Below are 19,935 nucleotides of genomic sequence, written 5' to 3'. Positions count from 1 at the left end.
TATTTTTAGTTGTAGATAGACACAATAACCTTATTTTATTTATTTATTTTTATGTGGTGCTGAGGATTGAACCCAGTGCCTCAGATATGCAAGGCAGGCAGGTGCTCCACCACTGAGCTACAACCCCAGTGCTCAATAAAATCTAATGATGCTAAATGTAACAGCTTCACAGAAAATCAGTAAGCCCAATCTGATAAGTAGAAGAGCCAGGATTTGAATTTCAAAGCCCATGTTTATTCATACAAAATATGTTAATTTTATTTAAAAGACACATTTTATTATAGGACTAGTCTTGTTTTTAATGATATTCCTCATTGTGTTAAAAATTACTAAAAAAAAAAAAAAAAAAAAAAAAAAAAACTCAAAACTACAAAGTTTCTAGACCCTATCAAGAAAGAAGCAAAAGGACTGTTTTCTCCCCTTTTCTCTCCCCAAATCAAACCTGGAGATATTTTAAGAGCTATGAGAAGGTGAAGGTTCAAAAACACAGCTATTCTAATTCTGAAACAATGCATTTTCCCTCCATCATACAATAACTCATTCTATATATGCTTTTGATACTTAATATTCTTTTAATCAATGATAAGGATTTTCTATTGTTTAGGATGCTATAGAGTATTTCCAAAATTTCTCTTTCTTATTTGACTAAAATTTGAGAGCTGGCTCCACTCTTTACTAGATTTGTATTCTTGGGCAAGTTTCTTAACCTCTTTGAGCCTGCTTCCTCTTCTGTAAAATGGTGATAAGGATAATAATACCTACCTTAGAGGATTATAAAGATGAATATAATATATGAAAAACAGCATAACACTTAAAATTTTAGCTATTATAGTACTAGTAGTAGTATAAGTATTGATAGAATCGGCATCAGCAGTAATATTTTCTTAAAGCTGAAATACATTACAAAACCTTAAGAAGAACTAAGTCAACATTAGCTAAAGAAAGGCTGCATCTCATGGTTAGCTCAACATTAAGAAAGCATCTATCTACATGTGCAAATTACAAATGCTACTGCAGTTTTATTTATTTTGGTTTCTTTCAACTTAATTAGGCATGGAAAATCTTTTGATCATTATATACAGATGTTATTAAAACTGTCCAGATTCTAGATATGTGAAATCTAATATAGTAAAAAGCCACTTACTCCGGTGGAGGCATTTTTGAGGGTTCAACATCTCGTAGGAACTCGCACTGAAGAGCCTGCTCAGCGGTGCAGCGCTTACTAGGATCCAAGGCCAGCATGTAATCAAATAAGTCTAAAGCAGCTGCAGGAATACTACATGAGAGGATTACAAAAGTCATATATTTTTTGTAAACATAGGTTTAGTGTTTCTTTAGAAGCTTAAAGCAAATTATTTTTAGTTAATTTTTTAAAATTAAAATCAAATTATTTAAATATAGCATTTTATGTTCACACTTTATTCCCAATTAATCTCAAATTTTCCTTTGATGAAATATTTTATTATATTTACACAATTTTTATAACTAATTGGGAAAAACAATGTATTTTATTATTCTATTGGCAACTTGATTATAACAAAGTAAAAACCAAGCAGAATAGTTTCCTAAACCAAAGTAAACTTAAGTAACTTGAAAGATGGTATCAATAAAATTTAAAACGATATCACTGAAATCCTTAGGCGTAAGCACCAAATCAACCATACAACTCAAATCACCGATGAAAAGGAAATTTGCACGTACTGAAGGCAAACTCAAAATTAAAAGGCCTAGCAGAACTGGATAGATCCACCAAAGATCAAGAGGATCAAGTGATATTTAGAATTCACAAGAAATAACTTAAATTCAATGTAATATGGATACTTAAGCATTCACTTCTTACAAAACAAATTCTTCTCTTAACTTGCGACGATACTGCTTCTTTGGTTTCATGGTGTTGAAATATGGTAGTTTGATTACATCAGGCCACACTGCAGGACATGGACTCCCACATATACGGCTATATAATCACAAAAAGAAGTACATCACTATAAACTACACAGAAAAAAATAATACAACTGTTCTACAAACATTAACTGATTCTCAAGTACACAAAAGTTGAAGCTTTTATACAACGTATAAAAAGTCTAATGAAATACTTTAGTCATCTCGAGTTAATTAAAGAAATCAATTTATTTCCAATAGATGCTTCTAACAACCCAAGCATTCCTGTAGGTAGAGAACCTTCATATTTGCAAAATAAAATCTTAAAACACAGGTGACATTCAAAATACATGGTCTAGTCTTAAAACCAACATAAAAAATTTTATGCCAATAAATTATGGAACTGTATTACAGTATGCGTCTCACTTTGTTTTGTGGGTACCTGGCACTTCCTCTTCAAATGAATATAAAGTTGTCTACAATAATAGCAGAAACAGATTTCCTATACCATCTCAGGATGGTAATTGTAGTAAAGACTGCAACTGAATGTAAACCGGACGACCCTAAAGGTACAATCTTAAAATATTAAAGTTCTTCAGTTTAAGTAATGCCACTAATCATAAGACATTCAGAAATTTTAACTCCTTTCCTTTCTGCATCTTGAAACTTTCTGTATCTTGAAAATCTTCATTAACTTGATAACAATTAGTAAATTCTTGTTATAATTTTCAGAAGATATCCTATAAAAAATAGGTAACTCCAGCTATTGAACATTAAAAAACTAATCGATTCAGTAATATATAGATGAAATATTGGTTAAATATGATTAAGGTGAACATATCAAATATGAAAGATACATGTATGTTGTCTGTATAACTGTCAGATAATTGCCACATGTGAAAAAAATGTCTACCCATGACCGAGACAAAAAATTCCATATATAACATAAACAGGTTAAAATGCACACAAAAGAGATAGCCAGTTACCAAACTTTCTTTAGATGAGCTTTAGAATGCTACCTCAGAAACACAAGTATATGAGAAAACTTTTTTTTGTCACTGAAATATACTTTGGTCTCAATACAGTTTAGTATTTCTGTAAGTTTTTAAAATATTAAGATCTTATTTTTTATACATTCCCATTCTCTTCCACTTAAACCCAATTTTCACAACCTTCTCAAACTTCCTCCTTTAGCACAATCCCAGAGCATGGACTTTTTCTGTGATGGGGTACCCAACTGCCTGCTTCATTTCATCTCCTGATGTATCTCTCTCCACAGACCACTCTTTCATGTCTATGCTTACATTTCTTCTCCCTAGATTTTAAGCAGCTGAATCCTCTTCACCTCACTCCTCAAGGTTCAGATCAAATGCAATTTAGTCAACTCTTCTTTAGTCAATTTAGTCATCTCTTCTTTATTTTCAAATGCTAATTAGAATAGCCATTCTTGACTTGCTATTTGTTTCACTGACATTTATCTCATCTGCTTTGTATTTTACTTGTTTACATGTCTGTCCTACTATATTTTCAGAAACTGTCTCTTGTTTTTGTATACTTCTTCTAGTAATTACATAAATCAATCAATCCCACACAAAATGATGTACATTAATACATTAAAGTATACTGGACGAGATATAATTAGGGATACATTCCATCACAAACTTGAAAACTTAAGGAAGGAGAAAAGAATATTGGTTATAATTCCAGAGTTAAGTAGGAAAGAGAATAAAAGAAAATATCACTGGCAAAGAGAAGAATACATGCAAAGTCATGGAAATAGCAAAGAATAACCATTTGGGAGAAAGACTTAAGTAAAACAATGTAGGTGGAATTTAGGGCTCAAGGTGAGCTGGAAGCAGAAGAGTTGGGGTAACACAATGAAGTTTTAAGATGCACTTTGCCTACTGATAATGAAGTCACACTCTGGAAACCAACTTCAAAAGTGAATCCTGTCTGTGTGATATTGGTCGAAGTGCACTGCTTAGGAACCTACTCTTCTTTTGTAAAATGGAGATTCATTTTATTTCAGAGCCGTAAAATTACATGAACTAGCACCTGTCTATTAACAGTCTTATAATTATTAGCCTTAGCTAAAAAGAGTCTCAATTGTTTTATTATATGTGCTATGGAAGCAACTGAGAACTGAAGGTATCTAACCAGTAGAAGCATACATGATGGAAGACATAATGAGACAGGAAGTTTCCAGAAACTAGCTGTCACAACAGCAATTGATAACTGTATTTTAACAAAATCTGTGCTTTTGTGGTCAGTCAGCTATCCCAGTTATCATTTAAAGACATTTTGTAATGCATCATATGGCAAAGCATATACTAAATTCCCAAATATCCAAGGGAATCTATTATGATCTGCAGATCCAGTCTGGTGTCAACACCACATGTTGCCTCATATGGGATTCAACTTCTGCTCTGAAATTACAAATTAACTTAGAAATGGCTACTATCTTTATAATGCTTAATATTTCTATAACAGTAATATTCTTTCATTTCCCTCAGTTTTATATATTTTTTCCAATGAGATTTGTACTTCTTTTCATAGGTTTTATTTTCTGCTTTTAATGTTCTTAGTCTATCTAAGCAGTTAATCAGAAAAGCTTCATATAGGAAAAGTTCAAATTTCGATATATAAAATGATTAGGTAGCCATCTGAGATCTTATAGTTCCCAAGTACTAACTGTTGTTTCTTTGAAGCTATCCAGATTTACAATCATTTCACTTATAATTAGTCTGTCCACATTTTTTCAAAATGATTTTGTCTTTATCATCATGGTTTGTTGCATTACGTGGCAATTCTCAAACATGATAAAACAATGATAGGGCACAACATTAGGTAACTTTGTAAGTACTACACATAATAAAGATATTGACAGATATATATACAAACTGACACATAGCTCCTGTTAAGAAAGCATTATTTATTATGAGCTTTTTACTTTTGTGGCTTTTATATTTTTAAAATGTGCTTCAGATTTACCAATTTTTTAAGAAACTCATTTTTATCATGGGTATCTTCTACACAGGGCTACTAATGTCAAATTCTTTAAGAGATTTCCTAATATGTACTCATCTTTACTTTCAAAGGAAGAATACCACTTGAGCCTAATAAAAGCAGTATTTCAGTGTATTGCTATATTTTCTACTTGTTAATTTAAATGTTTTATATCAGTAGTCTTATGTAAGACTTGAGAACAGCAAAAATTCTCAAAAATGGGGTCTATAGAGTTCTCCTATAGCAGTCAAAATTATTAAGACATTATGTCTTTTTCAATTACGTTAACTTGCACAAATAGTACAGAAACAATGGTGGATAAAACTACTGGTAACAACATGATTCAAGTCAGCGGCACCAAATTATATTAGTGGTAAGTACTCTTCACTACCATGCAATTTTGGGGATTGGGTGGACCCAGTTTCAGGTAATATACTTGTTGAAGCAGTAGCTGTTATTAGATTCTCACATTTGAAAATATATCTTTGTAATATTCTGTGAGGAAATGGGATATACTCATAAAGCACTTCTGCACATACACAAAAATGTATGTTTGAGGAGAGATATTTGTGCAATTATTTCAGTTGCAAGGTGAGGTCACTACTTTTTAAATGGACTTCCATTTCACCCATAAGAAGTTAACAAATTACTGGTCATTCAGATTTGAGTATTGCTAGACATTTTCTCAAATATGCAAAAAGTGTTTTTCACTTCAAGGAAAACTGAGTATTTATTGTCAATTGTAAAATTCTAATTTTCAAGGGAAATTAGAATATTGGAAAACCTATACCCAATACCATGAGCTTGACAACTTTACACTACTTTTTACAAGTTTTGTAAATACAAGGTTTTTCTGATGAGACTAGTGGTGACAACAAATATAAAATGAAATGATACATTTGGAAGTTTTGCTCTATTCAGTGAACCAATGTTTTCCAAATGACCAATGAATAACATCATAAAATCAAAGATCTACTCAAAGTGCAAGACAGACAAATCAGCTTCACTACAGTATAGTACAAAATATTCCTTCAATGAATTCTGATTGCATATTACAACTAACCTGTAAAAGACTTTCACTTATGTGATTTTTGTGGTTTCAAAAAGAATATGCACAATTATCTGAAAAGTCTATTGAAAACAACACATTACAGATGAGGATCCAAGTGTGAATTCTATTAAGCCAGACATTTAAAGACTTGTAAAAATGTCTAACAATGTCACTCATACCAGCAACTTTTATCTTTGGTCTATCTTGGAAGACAGACTTTTTAAAATTAAAATGCTGTTATACTGTATTAAAATGAATTCACAAACATTTTTGCTTTAATTTCTAATATGGTAATTACGAATACAATCAATATAGAACAGCAGCTCTTGAAATCTTCAATAATTTTTGAGTGTAAAAAAGTTCTGAGACCAAAAAGATTGAGAAGCATGTCTACCCAATATTTTATGCTATTAGTATATGAAGGTATATATATGATTCATCTTTTATAGTAAGTTTCCTTCTTTTCATATATTTTAGAAAAAGTAAAACCAAAATCCAAGCCCATTAAATCTTAGCAATCTTACCTGTGTGACCATCAAGGCCTAAAGTTTTGAATATTTGTATATTTGGGTAGGGTGTGTCATAAGAGAAGCAGGATTATATTATTCTAATCTACTTATCATTTCTCCTGTGATTAAGTCTTCTTTTTTCCATAAGCAATACACATTGCATGATATAATGGCTCTTTGTTTAGCTTGGGAGTTAAAAGTGTGATCCTATCATCTATAACCACAAACATTTTTTGCCCTCATTCATTCATCCAATTTGTCCCGAATATTTTTCTGTTCTTTTCCCATCATTTTTTAAAAGTTTTTTTAGTTGTAGGTGGACACAATACCTTTTATTTTTATGTGGTGCTGAGGATTGAACCCAGGACCTCACACATGCTAGGTGAACACTCTACTACTGACCCACAAACCCCCCATCATTTTTTGAACCATCGGTACTTCTTCTTCTTTTTTTTTTGCGGTGCTAGTGATTGAACCCAGGGTCTTGTGCTTGCAAGGCAAACACTCTACCAGCTGAGCTATCTTCCCAGCCCCCTGAACCATTGTACTTCTATTATAAAACTTTAGTAATCTGCCTAAAAATATCCCTAGAATAAAGCTAATTACAAATAAAACAACTCAAATCACTGCAGTGTAAATCTCTTTAAAACAGGTTGATTAGTATTTCCACTACTGATGGGTTTTTCATGCCCTTAATACTAATCGTAGCTCTCACTGTGTCTGAGCCTTTAGATCAGGTAAATAATCTAGCATTACTGCCAATAAGATGAGGGGAAAAATATGTACTAGGATACATATTTTCATTCTTACAACCCTAAACATGTTACTAGTACTGTTTTAATTACGAAGATACAAATTTAGAGCATTACAAAACTTACCCTACGTAATAAGAGCCAGATGTAACTAAGCTAGCACTCATTTTAGATTCTCAAGCTCTCACCCCTTTCAATACAATCTGCTGCCTCATTACACTGAGACATTTATCAGAAACTTCCTTTATTTCATTTTTATAAGTTAATGCTACAAAAAACTGAAGCATCTCTCATACTAAAAATATTTGGTATCTTAAAAAAATACAAAGCAGAAAGTAAAACTTTCCCTCCCTAGCTTTCTCACACGTCCATGTTCAGATTTAACAATTCCAGACTCTCTTGATGTATCTGTGTTACCCTAAGTGAAATCAAAGTAAACACATCCTTCTGTACAATGGCTCTTCTTTGGAGTGGAGGGTGGGTACTGGGGAGTGAACTCAGGGGCACTCGACCACTGAGCCACATCCCAACCCTATTTTGTATTTTATTTAAAGACAGGGTGTCACTGGGTTGCTTAGCATTTCTCTTTTGCTGAGGCTGGCTTTGAACTCATCATCCTCCTGCCTCAGTCTCTGGAGTCACTGGGATTACAGGCATGCACCACTGTGCCAGGCAGATTTAGCATCTCCCTTTTACTTACTGTATACTAAGCTAATTAGCTGAGCTTTTTTCTCCCATATGGGTCACCAACTGACTTAATATATTCATAAAAAAAAAAAAACACCCAAGCACATCCATGTCACAAGGTCTTTATTTGCTATTCCTTCACTGTTTTTAGATGTGTTCTATTGTTACCTGTGAAAGATCACTTTCTGAACCTGTGTACAACACTACTTCCTATCATTCCCTATGTTTAATTACCACCTAATATGTTTTGCTAATTTGTCTTGTCTGCCCTGCACACTAGCTAGTAGAAAATGAGCTTTCTGCCTTCTTCCCCTTGGCCCCCATTGCGTCCTGAGAGACTAGTAACTGTCAACACAACCAACAACCCATAAATACTGTTCAATTATTCATTTAATTTGAAACATCCATGCCTAAATGGCTTTCAAGTCATTAATAATAGTAACTACCATTATTTGCTTACCATGATATCCCAAATTTTCAAGCCCCCGGTCCCCCCTCCTCCGCCTGGTTTTCTTGTTTTTCAGTGCCTGGGATGGAACCTAAGGTTTTGTGAATGTTAGACAAGTGCTCTACCATTGGGCTACATCTTCGGTTCTTTCTTCTTTTTACTCTCATAGAGGGTATAAGTTGCCCAGACTGGCCTCAAATTAATGATCCTGCTGCCTCTACCTCCAGAGTAGCTGAGATTATAGGCATGCGCTACCATGCCCAGAAATTTTCCTTCTTTTTAAGACCTTTCCTACTTATCTTCACATTGATCTTTCCAAATAAACACAAAGTCAATTGTTAAGTTTCAAAAATGGTCTTTTGAAATTCTCATTAGGAATGTACTGATTAATATAGGATGAACTGCTATCTTTAAAAAATTAAGGCTCCTTAACCAAAGCAAGATATGCGTCCAATAGTTTTTCAAAGAATAAAGTGGGGTATTATAGTTTGCAATATTCCTGGGGTAATTACAGTGGTTTTATTAAAGGTATCTTTGTTCCCCCACTGTTTGTACAGTGCATACTAATATATCATTTTTCTGCTATTTTACCAAACACTTTTTTGGGGGTGGGGTACTAGGAATTGGACCCACAGAGCCACATCCCCAACACTTTTTTAATTTTTAAAATTTATTTATTTATTTAGAGACAGGGTCTCAGCTAAGTTGCTTAGTGCATCTCTAAGTTGCTGAAGTTGGCTTTGAACTTAAGATCTTCCTGCCTTAGCTTTCTGATTCACTGAAATTACAGGAATGTGCCACTGCTCCTGGTTTACTAAACACTTACTTTTGAAGTGTTTCAGATGATTTGCATTTTCTGTGTATAAATGTATACAATGTTATCCTGCACAAATTAACAACAATTAGGCTTTCACCTTTCCATTCTATGTACCTCTTCTAGGTTCACTTCCCTAATACTACTAGTTAACTGGTTAGTACTTCTTAAATACAAAAAATACTAAAAGACAACTTTTCCTCATTTTTGTCTTTACAGTTTCTAGCATTTTACCACTAAATATTATTCTGGCTGTTAGTTCGTGATACATATTTTTATCATGTTAAAAGAAATACCCCTTTACATTTATTTAGGAGTTTATATTTCTAGCAAATGCCTAGTCAATGCCTATCAGATAAAAGCATACTATTTTACTTCTATTAAAATGATGAATTATACTAACAGATTTCCTAAAACTTTCTTGTATTCTTGGGATGAACCCTATCTTATGTTGCAAGTTAATTGTTAATATTTGCCTTAGAAATTTTGTATTAATATCCTACAGAAATTTCTCATGCTGCCTTTGCCAAGGATTGACATTCGTGTTATCCTCTATAAAAAAGTTCTAGACCTTTTATTTACCAAGCAATAACAACAGAGTAATGGTTAAAAAGTTTAGACTTTAAGGTAATAATGTCTGGATTCAAATCTTGGATTTTGTCACTTGCTAACTGTACAACTATGGATAAATTCTTCACTGAGGGTCAGTTTTCTTAACTATCGAAGAAAAACACTAGGGTATTTAACTGAAGTAATTCAGGTGAAATTCGTAGAAGAATGTTTGTATTGTGTATAAACCTGTTAACTATCATGGATAATATGTAATATCTAATAAAATCAGGAACAACAGTTGGTTAAATGAAATAAAATGAATTAGAGGGAATTATATAAAAGAAGATACACAGAAACGTAATTTAAGCATTTTATTTTAATTGAAATTTTTTAAATGTACATTTATTCTCCAATCTTCTGACAAAAGGTCAAGGTTTTCTCTTTGAACACAGTATTCATTGAATGGAATTCTGCATTAGTTTTCTTGCACAAACCACAACCATAACATATGAACGATTTTTTGTTTGGGTTTCTTGAAATAAAGCTAGAAATTAAAAACACTTTCAACACAACTGGTATGCTAATTCCTTCCAAGTTTTAAACTTTTCTTTCTACTTAGGCAGTTATTTGTCCATCTCTAATTAGACAGCAATTTAAAGTTTTTGCAAAGTACTGCATGTCTATATTTAATTAAACCACACATGTCTGCATAAAAAATTGGAAACAATCACCCACCTCCTTGGTCATCACATTCTTTAACTGACAGGATAAACACATAGTCTCACTAAAAAGTGACAGCCACTAGCTAACAAGCATGTAGCATGCCAAATTATCAAGCTAATATTTATTTATAGAAGGAATGGAGAACATCAGTAATCTAATAATTGTGTTCAACAGAAGGTTAGATAAGAAAGCTTCTACTACATTATTCCATTATGGAGTAATTAAAAGAATATTACAAGTATTGGTTTCTGACCTTTAAGATTTTACCTATGAAAATGTCTGAGGCCTGGTTCAAGTCTGATTAAGGATATGTCAGTACTATTTCATATATTTGAGGATTTTTGGGTTTTTTTTTGTGGTGCTGGGGATTGAACCCAGGGCCTTGTGCATGCAAGGCAAGCACTCTACCAACTGAGCAATATCCCCAGCCCATATTTGAGTTTTGTACTGTGTTCTGGGTTCAATTTAGGTGAATCAAATGGCATTGGAGTTATTCAGTTTTAATTTTATTTCTTTATACTCTTTTCATATTACATTCAGCTACTGGATTTATATTGCATGTGTATATGAATAACCAAAGACTACATCTTGAATGTATTTTTCTACATTTTTCTTATTGTAACTCATTAAGTGCCTTTTTATTCCCTGAATTTATTTTGCTGTTTCTTTTCCCTAGCTTGTCAGATGAATGTTTTATTCATTTAATTTCATTTTCTTAGAACTATGTAGTTGTGAGTCGTTTAACGACAGGATATGTTCTGAAAATTGTGTGTTTAGGTGATTCTGTTGTATGAACATCATAGAGTGTACTTACACAAACCTAGATGGAATAGGTCAATCACTTGACGCGGCCTCTTGATGCAATCAAGAGAGGCAGTAAACACGAGTTGTATGAGACTGCTGCCAGCGTAACACGGCATACTGTTTTACAGTAAACTTTTTTTTATATATAAGTAGAAGAAGTACAAGCTAAAATAACGATAAAAAGTATAGTATAGTAAATACATAAACCAGTAACAGTTGCTTATTATCTTTATCAAGTATTATGTACTTATATAATTGTATGTGCTATAATTTTATATGACTAGCAGCACAGGTTTGCTTGATATCACTACAAAAGTGAGTAATCTTTGCACTATGATGCTACGACAGTTATGACATCACCAGATGACAGTAATTTTTCAGGTTTTTTTTTTTTTTTTTTTAGTACCGGGGATTGAACCAAGGGATGCTTCACCTCTGAGCTACATTCCCAGTTCTTTTTAAAGTTTTTACTTTGAGACAGAGTCTTGCTAAATTGCTTAGAGCCTCAGTAAGTTTCTGAGGCTAGCCTCAAACTTGTAATCCTGCCTCAGTCTCCTGAGTTGCAAGGATTACAGGCGTGCACCACCATGTCTGGTTCTCCATTATATAATGGGGGTCTCTATTCTATTCATGCTCTGTTCTTGACCAAAATGTCCTTATATAGCACATGACTATATTTAACGCTGTGATTTTTCTCCTAAGCACAGGTTTAGACCATTTGAGTCCATAGTCAGTCTATCATTGTTTTTTTAACATATTTAAGATTTTCGGATTCTTGATGAGACTGTTTCCATTTTTTTTAACATTCATTTCTAGTTTTATTTTATTTTATAGCAAATACAGTCTGTACTATTTTGAAATTTACTCGTTTTTTAATTTTTCTACCAATATATAACTAACTTTTGTAAATGTTCAATTAGCATTAAAATATATTTTTTATATATTTGGTAAGTATCAGTTCCTCCTGATCCTTGTTTACTTGTTGGTCATCCAATAAAAGATAAAAGTTTCCTATGCATCAGGTGAACTCCCTCCCTCCCTTCTATATAGTTTGGATGAGTCCCAAAAATTTCATGTGTTGGAAACTTTGTCCTCAAAGTCCTATGTTGATGGTATTCAAGAGATGGGAACTTTGGAAGGCGAACGGATCGTGAGGGCTGCACTGATAAATGGGTTATTCGAAGAGTAGATTTTTATAAAAGCAAGTGCTCTCTAAGTAGCTTAGTCTGCCTCCCTGTGCCGCTTTAGGACTTTTACAGTTTCCCAACCAGTATGACGGACTTTATCAGATGCAGCTACCCAATCTTGAACTTCCCAGCCTTCAGAACCGTGAGCTAAATAAACTTGTATTTTTCATAAGCTTCCCTGTCTGTGGTATTCAGATACAGCAAAAGAAAATGGGTAAGATACTCCCTTCTCTTTGTAATTTCATTAAAAGTTCTGTCTGTGCTTGGACAGCTCCTTACTCAAGTCTGGGACATATGCTTCTATTTTCAAGTGAGGCAACTGGCTGCTTAGGAATTGAAGCAGTATTAGTTTCTGGTTTGGATATTTCTGATTATAGCCTAATTATATCCAGAGCAAGAGCAGGTTCTAATTGGATGCTCATCTGTCTCTAATGAGCCCTACAGTTTAAAAAAAAAAAAAAAAAAATCTCACCAAAACACCAAGGTTAATACTAAGGTTTTGGACTTTGGTGTATGTTTTCTTTCTGTAGGGGAAGGCAAACATTATTACCCCTTAGGGCATCTACTTGTCGATTCCCACTGTTTCTGAATATTATCTTTAAAATTTATCAGATGAACTTGTGATCCTTCTCTGATTACTATTTGTTACTTTTAAGTTCATTTTGTTCTACTGGGAAAGTAAAATTCTATAAATCTGAGTAACATCTTTCCTAAGACTTCATCCTTACTCTGAAACTCATGAAAGTCTTATAAGTTGCAAGTTTACATTATTATATATAAAACCAAAGTCCCTTTAAACATTATTTTTAAATCTAAGATGAACAAAAATTTTTGACTAACATGAATAACTGATTATGAGCTGGATTTTATGAGAGCCTCTAAATGGTAAAGACCTATGGTAGTGTGGACATATTTTGGTGTGTATACATATATAATATACACATAAACATATCATGTGCATAGAAAATAGTATTTCTTTATAATATTCTAAAACATTAATTTTTCCTTTATGCCATACTTTTTTTTTAAAAGTGTCTATTTTAAAAGTGTCTATTTTGCCTATTTTTTCTCTCCCATCTTATATTTACTTTTACTTCCTAGTTCTCTATTTTGGGCCTCAAGTCCTTTAATTTAACCCCCCCATCCCCCCGAAAAAAAGAACTAGAGACTTTTAAGATTCTTAAAAGCTAATGGAGCAAGCATCAAAGGGCCTACATTTTGATTTCTCCTCCACTTAGCAGCCATTAGCCTTCAAGAGAACCATGATGTCCTCCTCCTGCAAAGACAAGCTAAAAAATTTTAAATTTCCTATGGAATTTGACAAATTCCAACCCCACAAATATTATCATCAGCAGCTTACCTTATTAATTCTAGTTGTGCAAGTTCCTGATTTGCTTGAAATATAGGTTTTTTAGTGAAGAGTTCACCAAGGATACATCTAATGGAAAAAACACCCACCATTACAAATGCTCTCATTTTAATCCACTACCAAAAGTTTTAAGTAGAATAAACCAATTAATGGTCTATCTTACCCACAGCTCCATACATCAATAGCTGGTGTGTATCGTTCTTCTCCCAACAGCAGTTCGGGTGGACGGTACCATAAAGTGATAACCTTATTGGTATATGGTCGACTAAAAAACACAAAAAGCACTCTTTAGAATTAGTATTTGTAGGAATCAGAGAGATTATCTTAGAAAACATTACTTTGGATTATCAAAGCAGTACTACAATCCTTACTAAAACCACTTTCATCTGCCCACCAAATGTAGATATATTAAGGCACCTAACATAGGATTTTAATATGCTTCTGAGAGTAACCTATTAACTGAAAAGTTTCCTTTATATATGAAAATAAACAGTAGTTGAATATTTTAAACTATAATTTGGTTAAAGGTAGGTCACTATATCAACTCAACTGTTAAATGTTTTCCTTTTCACAAAACATTTTTAAAATTAACTTATTTAAAAGGGAATTTATTGGCCAAATCTGGCAAATTACTAATAGATGACAAGACATAATTCAAATTGGGATCACCTAATGAATGTGGTGGTTTTTTTTTTTCTTTGTAGTTTGTTGCTGTTGTTTTTGTGGTACTGGGGATCGAACGCAGGGCCTCATGGAGGCTAGCAAGTGTTCTACCACTAAGTATATTCCAGCCCCTAACAAAAGTTTTTAACTGGTCATGTCTTAGACAAAATTTCATTAATTTTGACCCACTCTGGTTTGTGAACATAGAATACAGAAATGTAGTCTACAGTAACTGGGGTCTCTCCTGCAAAGAACCACTAAAACCAGATAAGGTACTTTATCTGATTTTTTTTTTTTTTTTTTTTTTGGCACCTACTAAAAAGACATACATACTTTTAGTTCTTTCTTTGCCATATAAGAGATTACTTAGCCAAGTTATATTCAAAGTTAAGTTGGACCATCACAGTACACATTCTCTGGAAAAGTCAAATTTTACCTGATATATGTGAATGAAAAGGGCCCTAAAAAAATCAGATGCTCTTAAACTGATGAGTGGTTAAAATGTACACTTCCAGATGATTAATGTATGCCTTTAGATCAACTCTTTCTTATATCATATCATAGAAAATTCCCCAGAAACACTGTATTCCAAGCCCATGTACCAGAGATTGGCTTGGATTTGGACCAGTTTGGGGAAAAAAGAAAAGGAACATACAACTTATAAATCAATTCCCTCTTGCCAAATACAGATTTGAAGTCCCAGACACTGAAAGATGTATCAAAACCTGCTCAGCATCCACACAGCCACATTTCTCCAAATACTATAAACACTAGTAAAGACATCAATCTAGGGATCACAGCATTATCATAGATAGGAATATATTAACAGTGTTTCAAAGACAGAAGAAAGTTTAGCTAACTTTGGTAAAAACTAAGAAGTCTAAGATGTAAACCTGTGATAGCAAATAAGGATTAGATTTTTCTAACATTAATGTACTTTTCTTAGTGATTTTTGTTTGTTTACTGGCATATGAGGAAGTACCTTAATCTCTAGCTACTAGAGATGGACTAAATCATTCTGTGAAAATGTTTACCTTTTTGTGCCTTAACTCTTTCAAAATTTGAAATTCCTTCCCGGTTTTTCACATTTAAATCCTATACTTCCTCTACAACATAATCAAAAACCCATCTCCAAGATTCTAATTTCTAGTCACAATAATTGATCTTCATATACTTACCACTGTCTTCAACTCTCATATTTTCTATCCTCCCAGGAAGTCAAAAGAACCCATACCATTCTTTAATATGAACCCTCATACAAAGCCCAAAACAAGGCCAGACACAGGGCAGGGACCTTAATGTATATGGCCCTGCAACTTTAGGTGACATTACATAAGTAAATTAGCTGGATGAGAGGAGAACAAAACTTGTGAATATCATGAAGACTACTTTTTAAGATATTTCAAGGGTCTATAAGCATGTAAAAGTTAGAGTCATGTTATGAAAATACAACTGAACAGCTAAGTCTAAAATGTTTAAATTAATATAAATCTATCTGTAAATAATTAATTTTTATTTATTTTTACACAAAAGGTAGGCTGAATTTGAGAAACTACAAGTTCAGGTAAAATTGTATTAAAGAGGAATATTTAAATAAAAGATCATTCTATACATTATATATCAAGCTTCAGGAAATACTTTCATAGTCATCTTTGGCAATTAAAACTAGTTTAAATTTTAATGACCTCATCAAGTTCAGAAGAGTTCATTTTCAAAAATGATTGAATGCCAAATGAGATGAAATATACTTCTAAGTGTACAGCAAACATATTTATATATGTATGTGTGTGTGTATACGCGCACGCACACACACACACACACACACACACACACCAACCAATGGCTTTTCCAAATATTTCTGAACACTAGTTTCTGTTATAGACTTTCTATTAGTTTGAATTCCTAGGAATTCCAGAGACTGGAGGAGAGGGAAAGGGGAGATGAAATATGGTTATGGTCTTCACTACCTTAGGGCTTTCAAGATCACTGTATAAAAAGGAAAAAAGAATCATATAAAAGACTATACCTAAGCTAGCTCTAAAATGCTTTAATTTTCCTCACAACACATGCAACAAAGTCTATACTGGTTTCTTTTACATTATAATTTATAGTGTTTTTTGAGACACATAAGAAGAGTCACAGCTAACTATATATAAAGGAAATCTAGGATATCTTTTTATTAACCTATCTAGCTTCTGTGGCCAAAAATCCAAGAGTCATTCTTGATCCCTCTTTTCCTCAAATCCTAAATCCAATAATTCTACACAATTTCAACAGCTACACTCTCAATCAGTCATTACTATCATTTCACTGATACCACTGCAGCAATACCCTCACTGGCTTCTTCCCTTCATCCCTAACCTTCCTCCCTCACTTCTTTTAAAACTTTTTGTTACTGCTGTCTTTAAAGCATAAAACCAGATCTTATCATCTACTTGCTTAAAACTGTCCAGTGATTTCCCATTGCAACAAAATAAAATTCACTTCATTCAATAACATTGTACACTCCAGACCTCACCACCGATTATCATGCTGGGCATTCTGTTGACTTTTAAACCTTGCAAGTCTGTTCCAGGCTATCCATTTGCTCAGTTCCTACTTTTCTACTGGTATGATCTTTGTCCAGGTCTTCTTTAAGTTTTTTATTCTCATCACTCAGGTCTTTCCTCCAATTTACTCCCTTAAAGAGGTCTATCCTAAACTTGCCGTCGCAGTGAAAATTATCCCAGCTACCACCATCATTCCTATATAGGTCGTACAGTCATTACTTTGTTTGCTTTGTAATACTTACTATTTAATATTTTAAATCATTTCCCTTGCTCCATACTTTCAAAAATTCCCTCATCACCATATAAATGAGTCCAATTCTAATATCTAGCCAATAGGTATTATTTGGGTTCATGTCTGGCATAAACACTTATTAACACCTTTAATTGACTAACATGCCAAAACCACATAACAAATTAATATAATCATTTTTGCATGGCTTTTTCTTCTCTATTTCCAATTGTTTTCCTAAGAAAAATAACTTTTAAATCCCTGAATTATCATATTGTTACAGAAAAGCGAGACTAATTTTTTTCCAATTGATGTGGTAATCTTATTAAGATCACTTGTCTGTTCTTATTATGCATGCAGATTTACAAGTCCTATAAGTACCTACATCAAAACACATCCAAAAGTAAATTTATTACCTTTTGCTGCAAATTGCTTCTCTCTTCCTGTTTCCTGCAAACAGCATCACCATTTGTAGCAGAGAATGATAGATGTCCTCTCAAATCTGTTATTCCTTTATTCTATGGCAGCTGCCCAGCTATGCTACATTTCCCAGGATCACTGTACTGAGATGTGGTCATATGACAAGTGCTCTCCAATGGAACGGGAATACATGTGGTAAGTGCCATTTCTAGGCCTGGCTCATCATAACATTTCTCCCTATTTTCTTACTTCTGACAACAGCCTTCAAAGGCATTTGGAGGTGATGGCAGATCATCCAACCTGGTTTCCTGGATCACTAACTGGAACAATCACCATTTGACCTGATGTTATGGTTAAATATTAATGGTAGACTGGGTAAGCAACAATCATTTGATATTACTAAGTGAGAAATACATATAAATTTCTCATTCTTTAGACCACTAAATTTTGAGGTTCTTTTTGTTAAAATAGGCTTAGCCTATCCTAACTAATAAACCATTTATTTATACACTTGGTATGGCGAAACAGTAAGAGTGGAAACAGGGCTGTCACAACACATATTCAATCACCAAGTTCTAATAATTCTCCATTATATCCTTACGACAAAATTTACCTCTGATATTTATGTCCATTCCCCAGTTTCAGCCAGAATCATCCTATCTAAATTTACTGCAAAATTTTTCTAACTGGTTGTCCTTGTTTCCAGATTTAGAAGACCAATTCCCTTTCCAAAGTACAGTGAAAATGACAGTATAAGATATGTTAATGTGTTACAATTTTAGTATACATTACTTCCTTCTAGTGAATATCCACAGAAGATCCATAAAACAATTTATTTGGTTCATGAGCCAATCATATCGAACCTTTGGTTCCCTAAAATAGCTAAGTAAATGCACATTTTCTAGAGCAATAAGATAAAGCCAAGGTAGAGCAAATAACTGGCAAGATAATGTTTCAGAAGTTCGTGGAGTTATGCTTCAAATGTTTTCAATAAACTGGTTTAAAAAATACTCATGATGACTTATTCAAAAGCTATGCAAAATAGGTAGAATACCTCACTTTCCAGAGCAAACACTGAGAAAGTACGCAGACAGAATGACTACACTCAAAAGCAAATTTCAAGGTAAGTGGAGTTAGAAGACAATGGGGCCAATTTTGTGCCCATTCAATAGTTTATAGTACTATCAAGAAAATATTCATGTTATGATCAGGATATTGTGTTTACAAATGTAAAGACAAAAGTGAACAGACTGACATTATGTTTTGAAGCCAGAAAATCTAAATCCCAGGAAAATTAATACATTGTTATGATATGAAAACATATTATCCAAAAGTAAATAAATGAAAACAGAATCCTCAAAAATGAACATTCCAAACTTGGGTCTTCTAAGTTTAGCCTCCCAATTGCCAACATCCTAAAGATCACAAAAAAATATAAGCAAACGGATGTGACAACACATACATGATTCTTTTTATTTTCACAAATTAAAAATATTTACATTCTTTACCTAGTATTTTCACAACAAATAAATACCTATTGAAGAGATAGGTTTTTAGGCATTACATACACTTCAAAAAAATAGACTATGAAAGTATGAAAGAACCACTCCAATTTATTTCTATAATTAAAGATAAATTACAAGCAATAAATTAATATCACATAGCAAAACACACCCACACATCCTCTATTTATATTAGAAAAACAGAAGATTAGATGGCAAAAATGAAGCTGGGACTTGGTAGCACATGCCTCGAATCTCAGTGGCTAGGGAGGCTGATGCAGGTTTGTGCCTTCAAAGTCAGTCTCAGCAACTTAGCCAGGCCCTAAGCTACTCAGTGAGATCTTGTCTCTAAATAAAATATCAAAAAGGGCTAGGGATGTGGCTCAGTGGATTCAATTTCCAGTAAACCTCCCCACAAAAAAGTAAGCTGCTTCATTTTATCAACTAGATAAGTTAAAAAAAAAAAAAACCTTCAAGGGAAATGTCACGTAATTTTAAATAATGATGCTATCAAAATGTATTATTTATAGATTTCTCATTAGATATTTAAAGCTGATTAAAATACAATGGAATTCAATAAGACTCAGAAATAACATACAACTTGCCAAGTTGCTAGAAGACTAAAACTAAAACATGTCTCATTTAACAAAAATAAAACATTACATATGGAAAGTCAGAAAGCAGAGAAAGTAAAATTCAGCAGACCCTTTGCTACCAAAGAATTCCAGAAATGGTCATTAGCCTAATGGTACCTTATAAAGTTGATCTGATATGCCCCTAAGGCAGGCA

The 19,935-nt window shown here is 33.1% G+C and overlaps 1 protein-coding gene across 1 annotated transcript in view; it reads right to left on the bottom strand.

Moving 5' to 3' along the window:
• The window catches only part of CDK13 (cyclin dependent kinase 13), a 99,958-nt gene that overhangs the window by 10,760 nt on the left and 69,263 nt on the right, over window positions 1–19,935 (bottom strand). The window contains 4 exon segments of the mRNA XM_079151748.1: window positions 1,145–1,276; window positions 1,841–1,957; window positions 13,775–13,852; window positions 13,947–14,048. Coding sequence (XP_079007874.1) covers window positions 1,145–1,276; window positions 1,841–1,957; window positions 13,775–13,852; window positions 13,947–14,048 — 429 coding nt within the window.

The sequence above is a fragment of the Sciurus vulgaris genome (assembly GCF_902686455.1).
Source record: "Sciurus vulgaris genome assembly, chromosome: 8".
Lineage (NCBI taxonomy): Eukaryota > Metazoa > Chordata > Mammalia > Rodentia > Sciuridae > Sciurus > Sciurus vulgaris.
The sequence above is the reverse complement of the archived record's forward strand: the minus strand, read 5'-3'. Positions and strand labels throughout refer to the sequence as shown.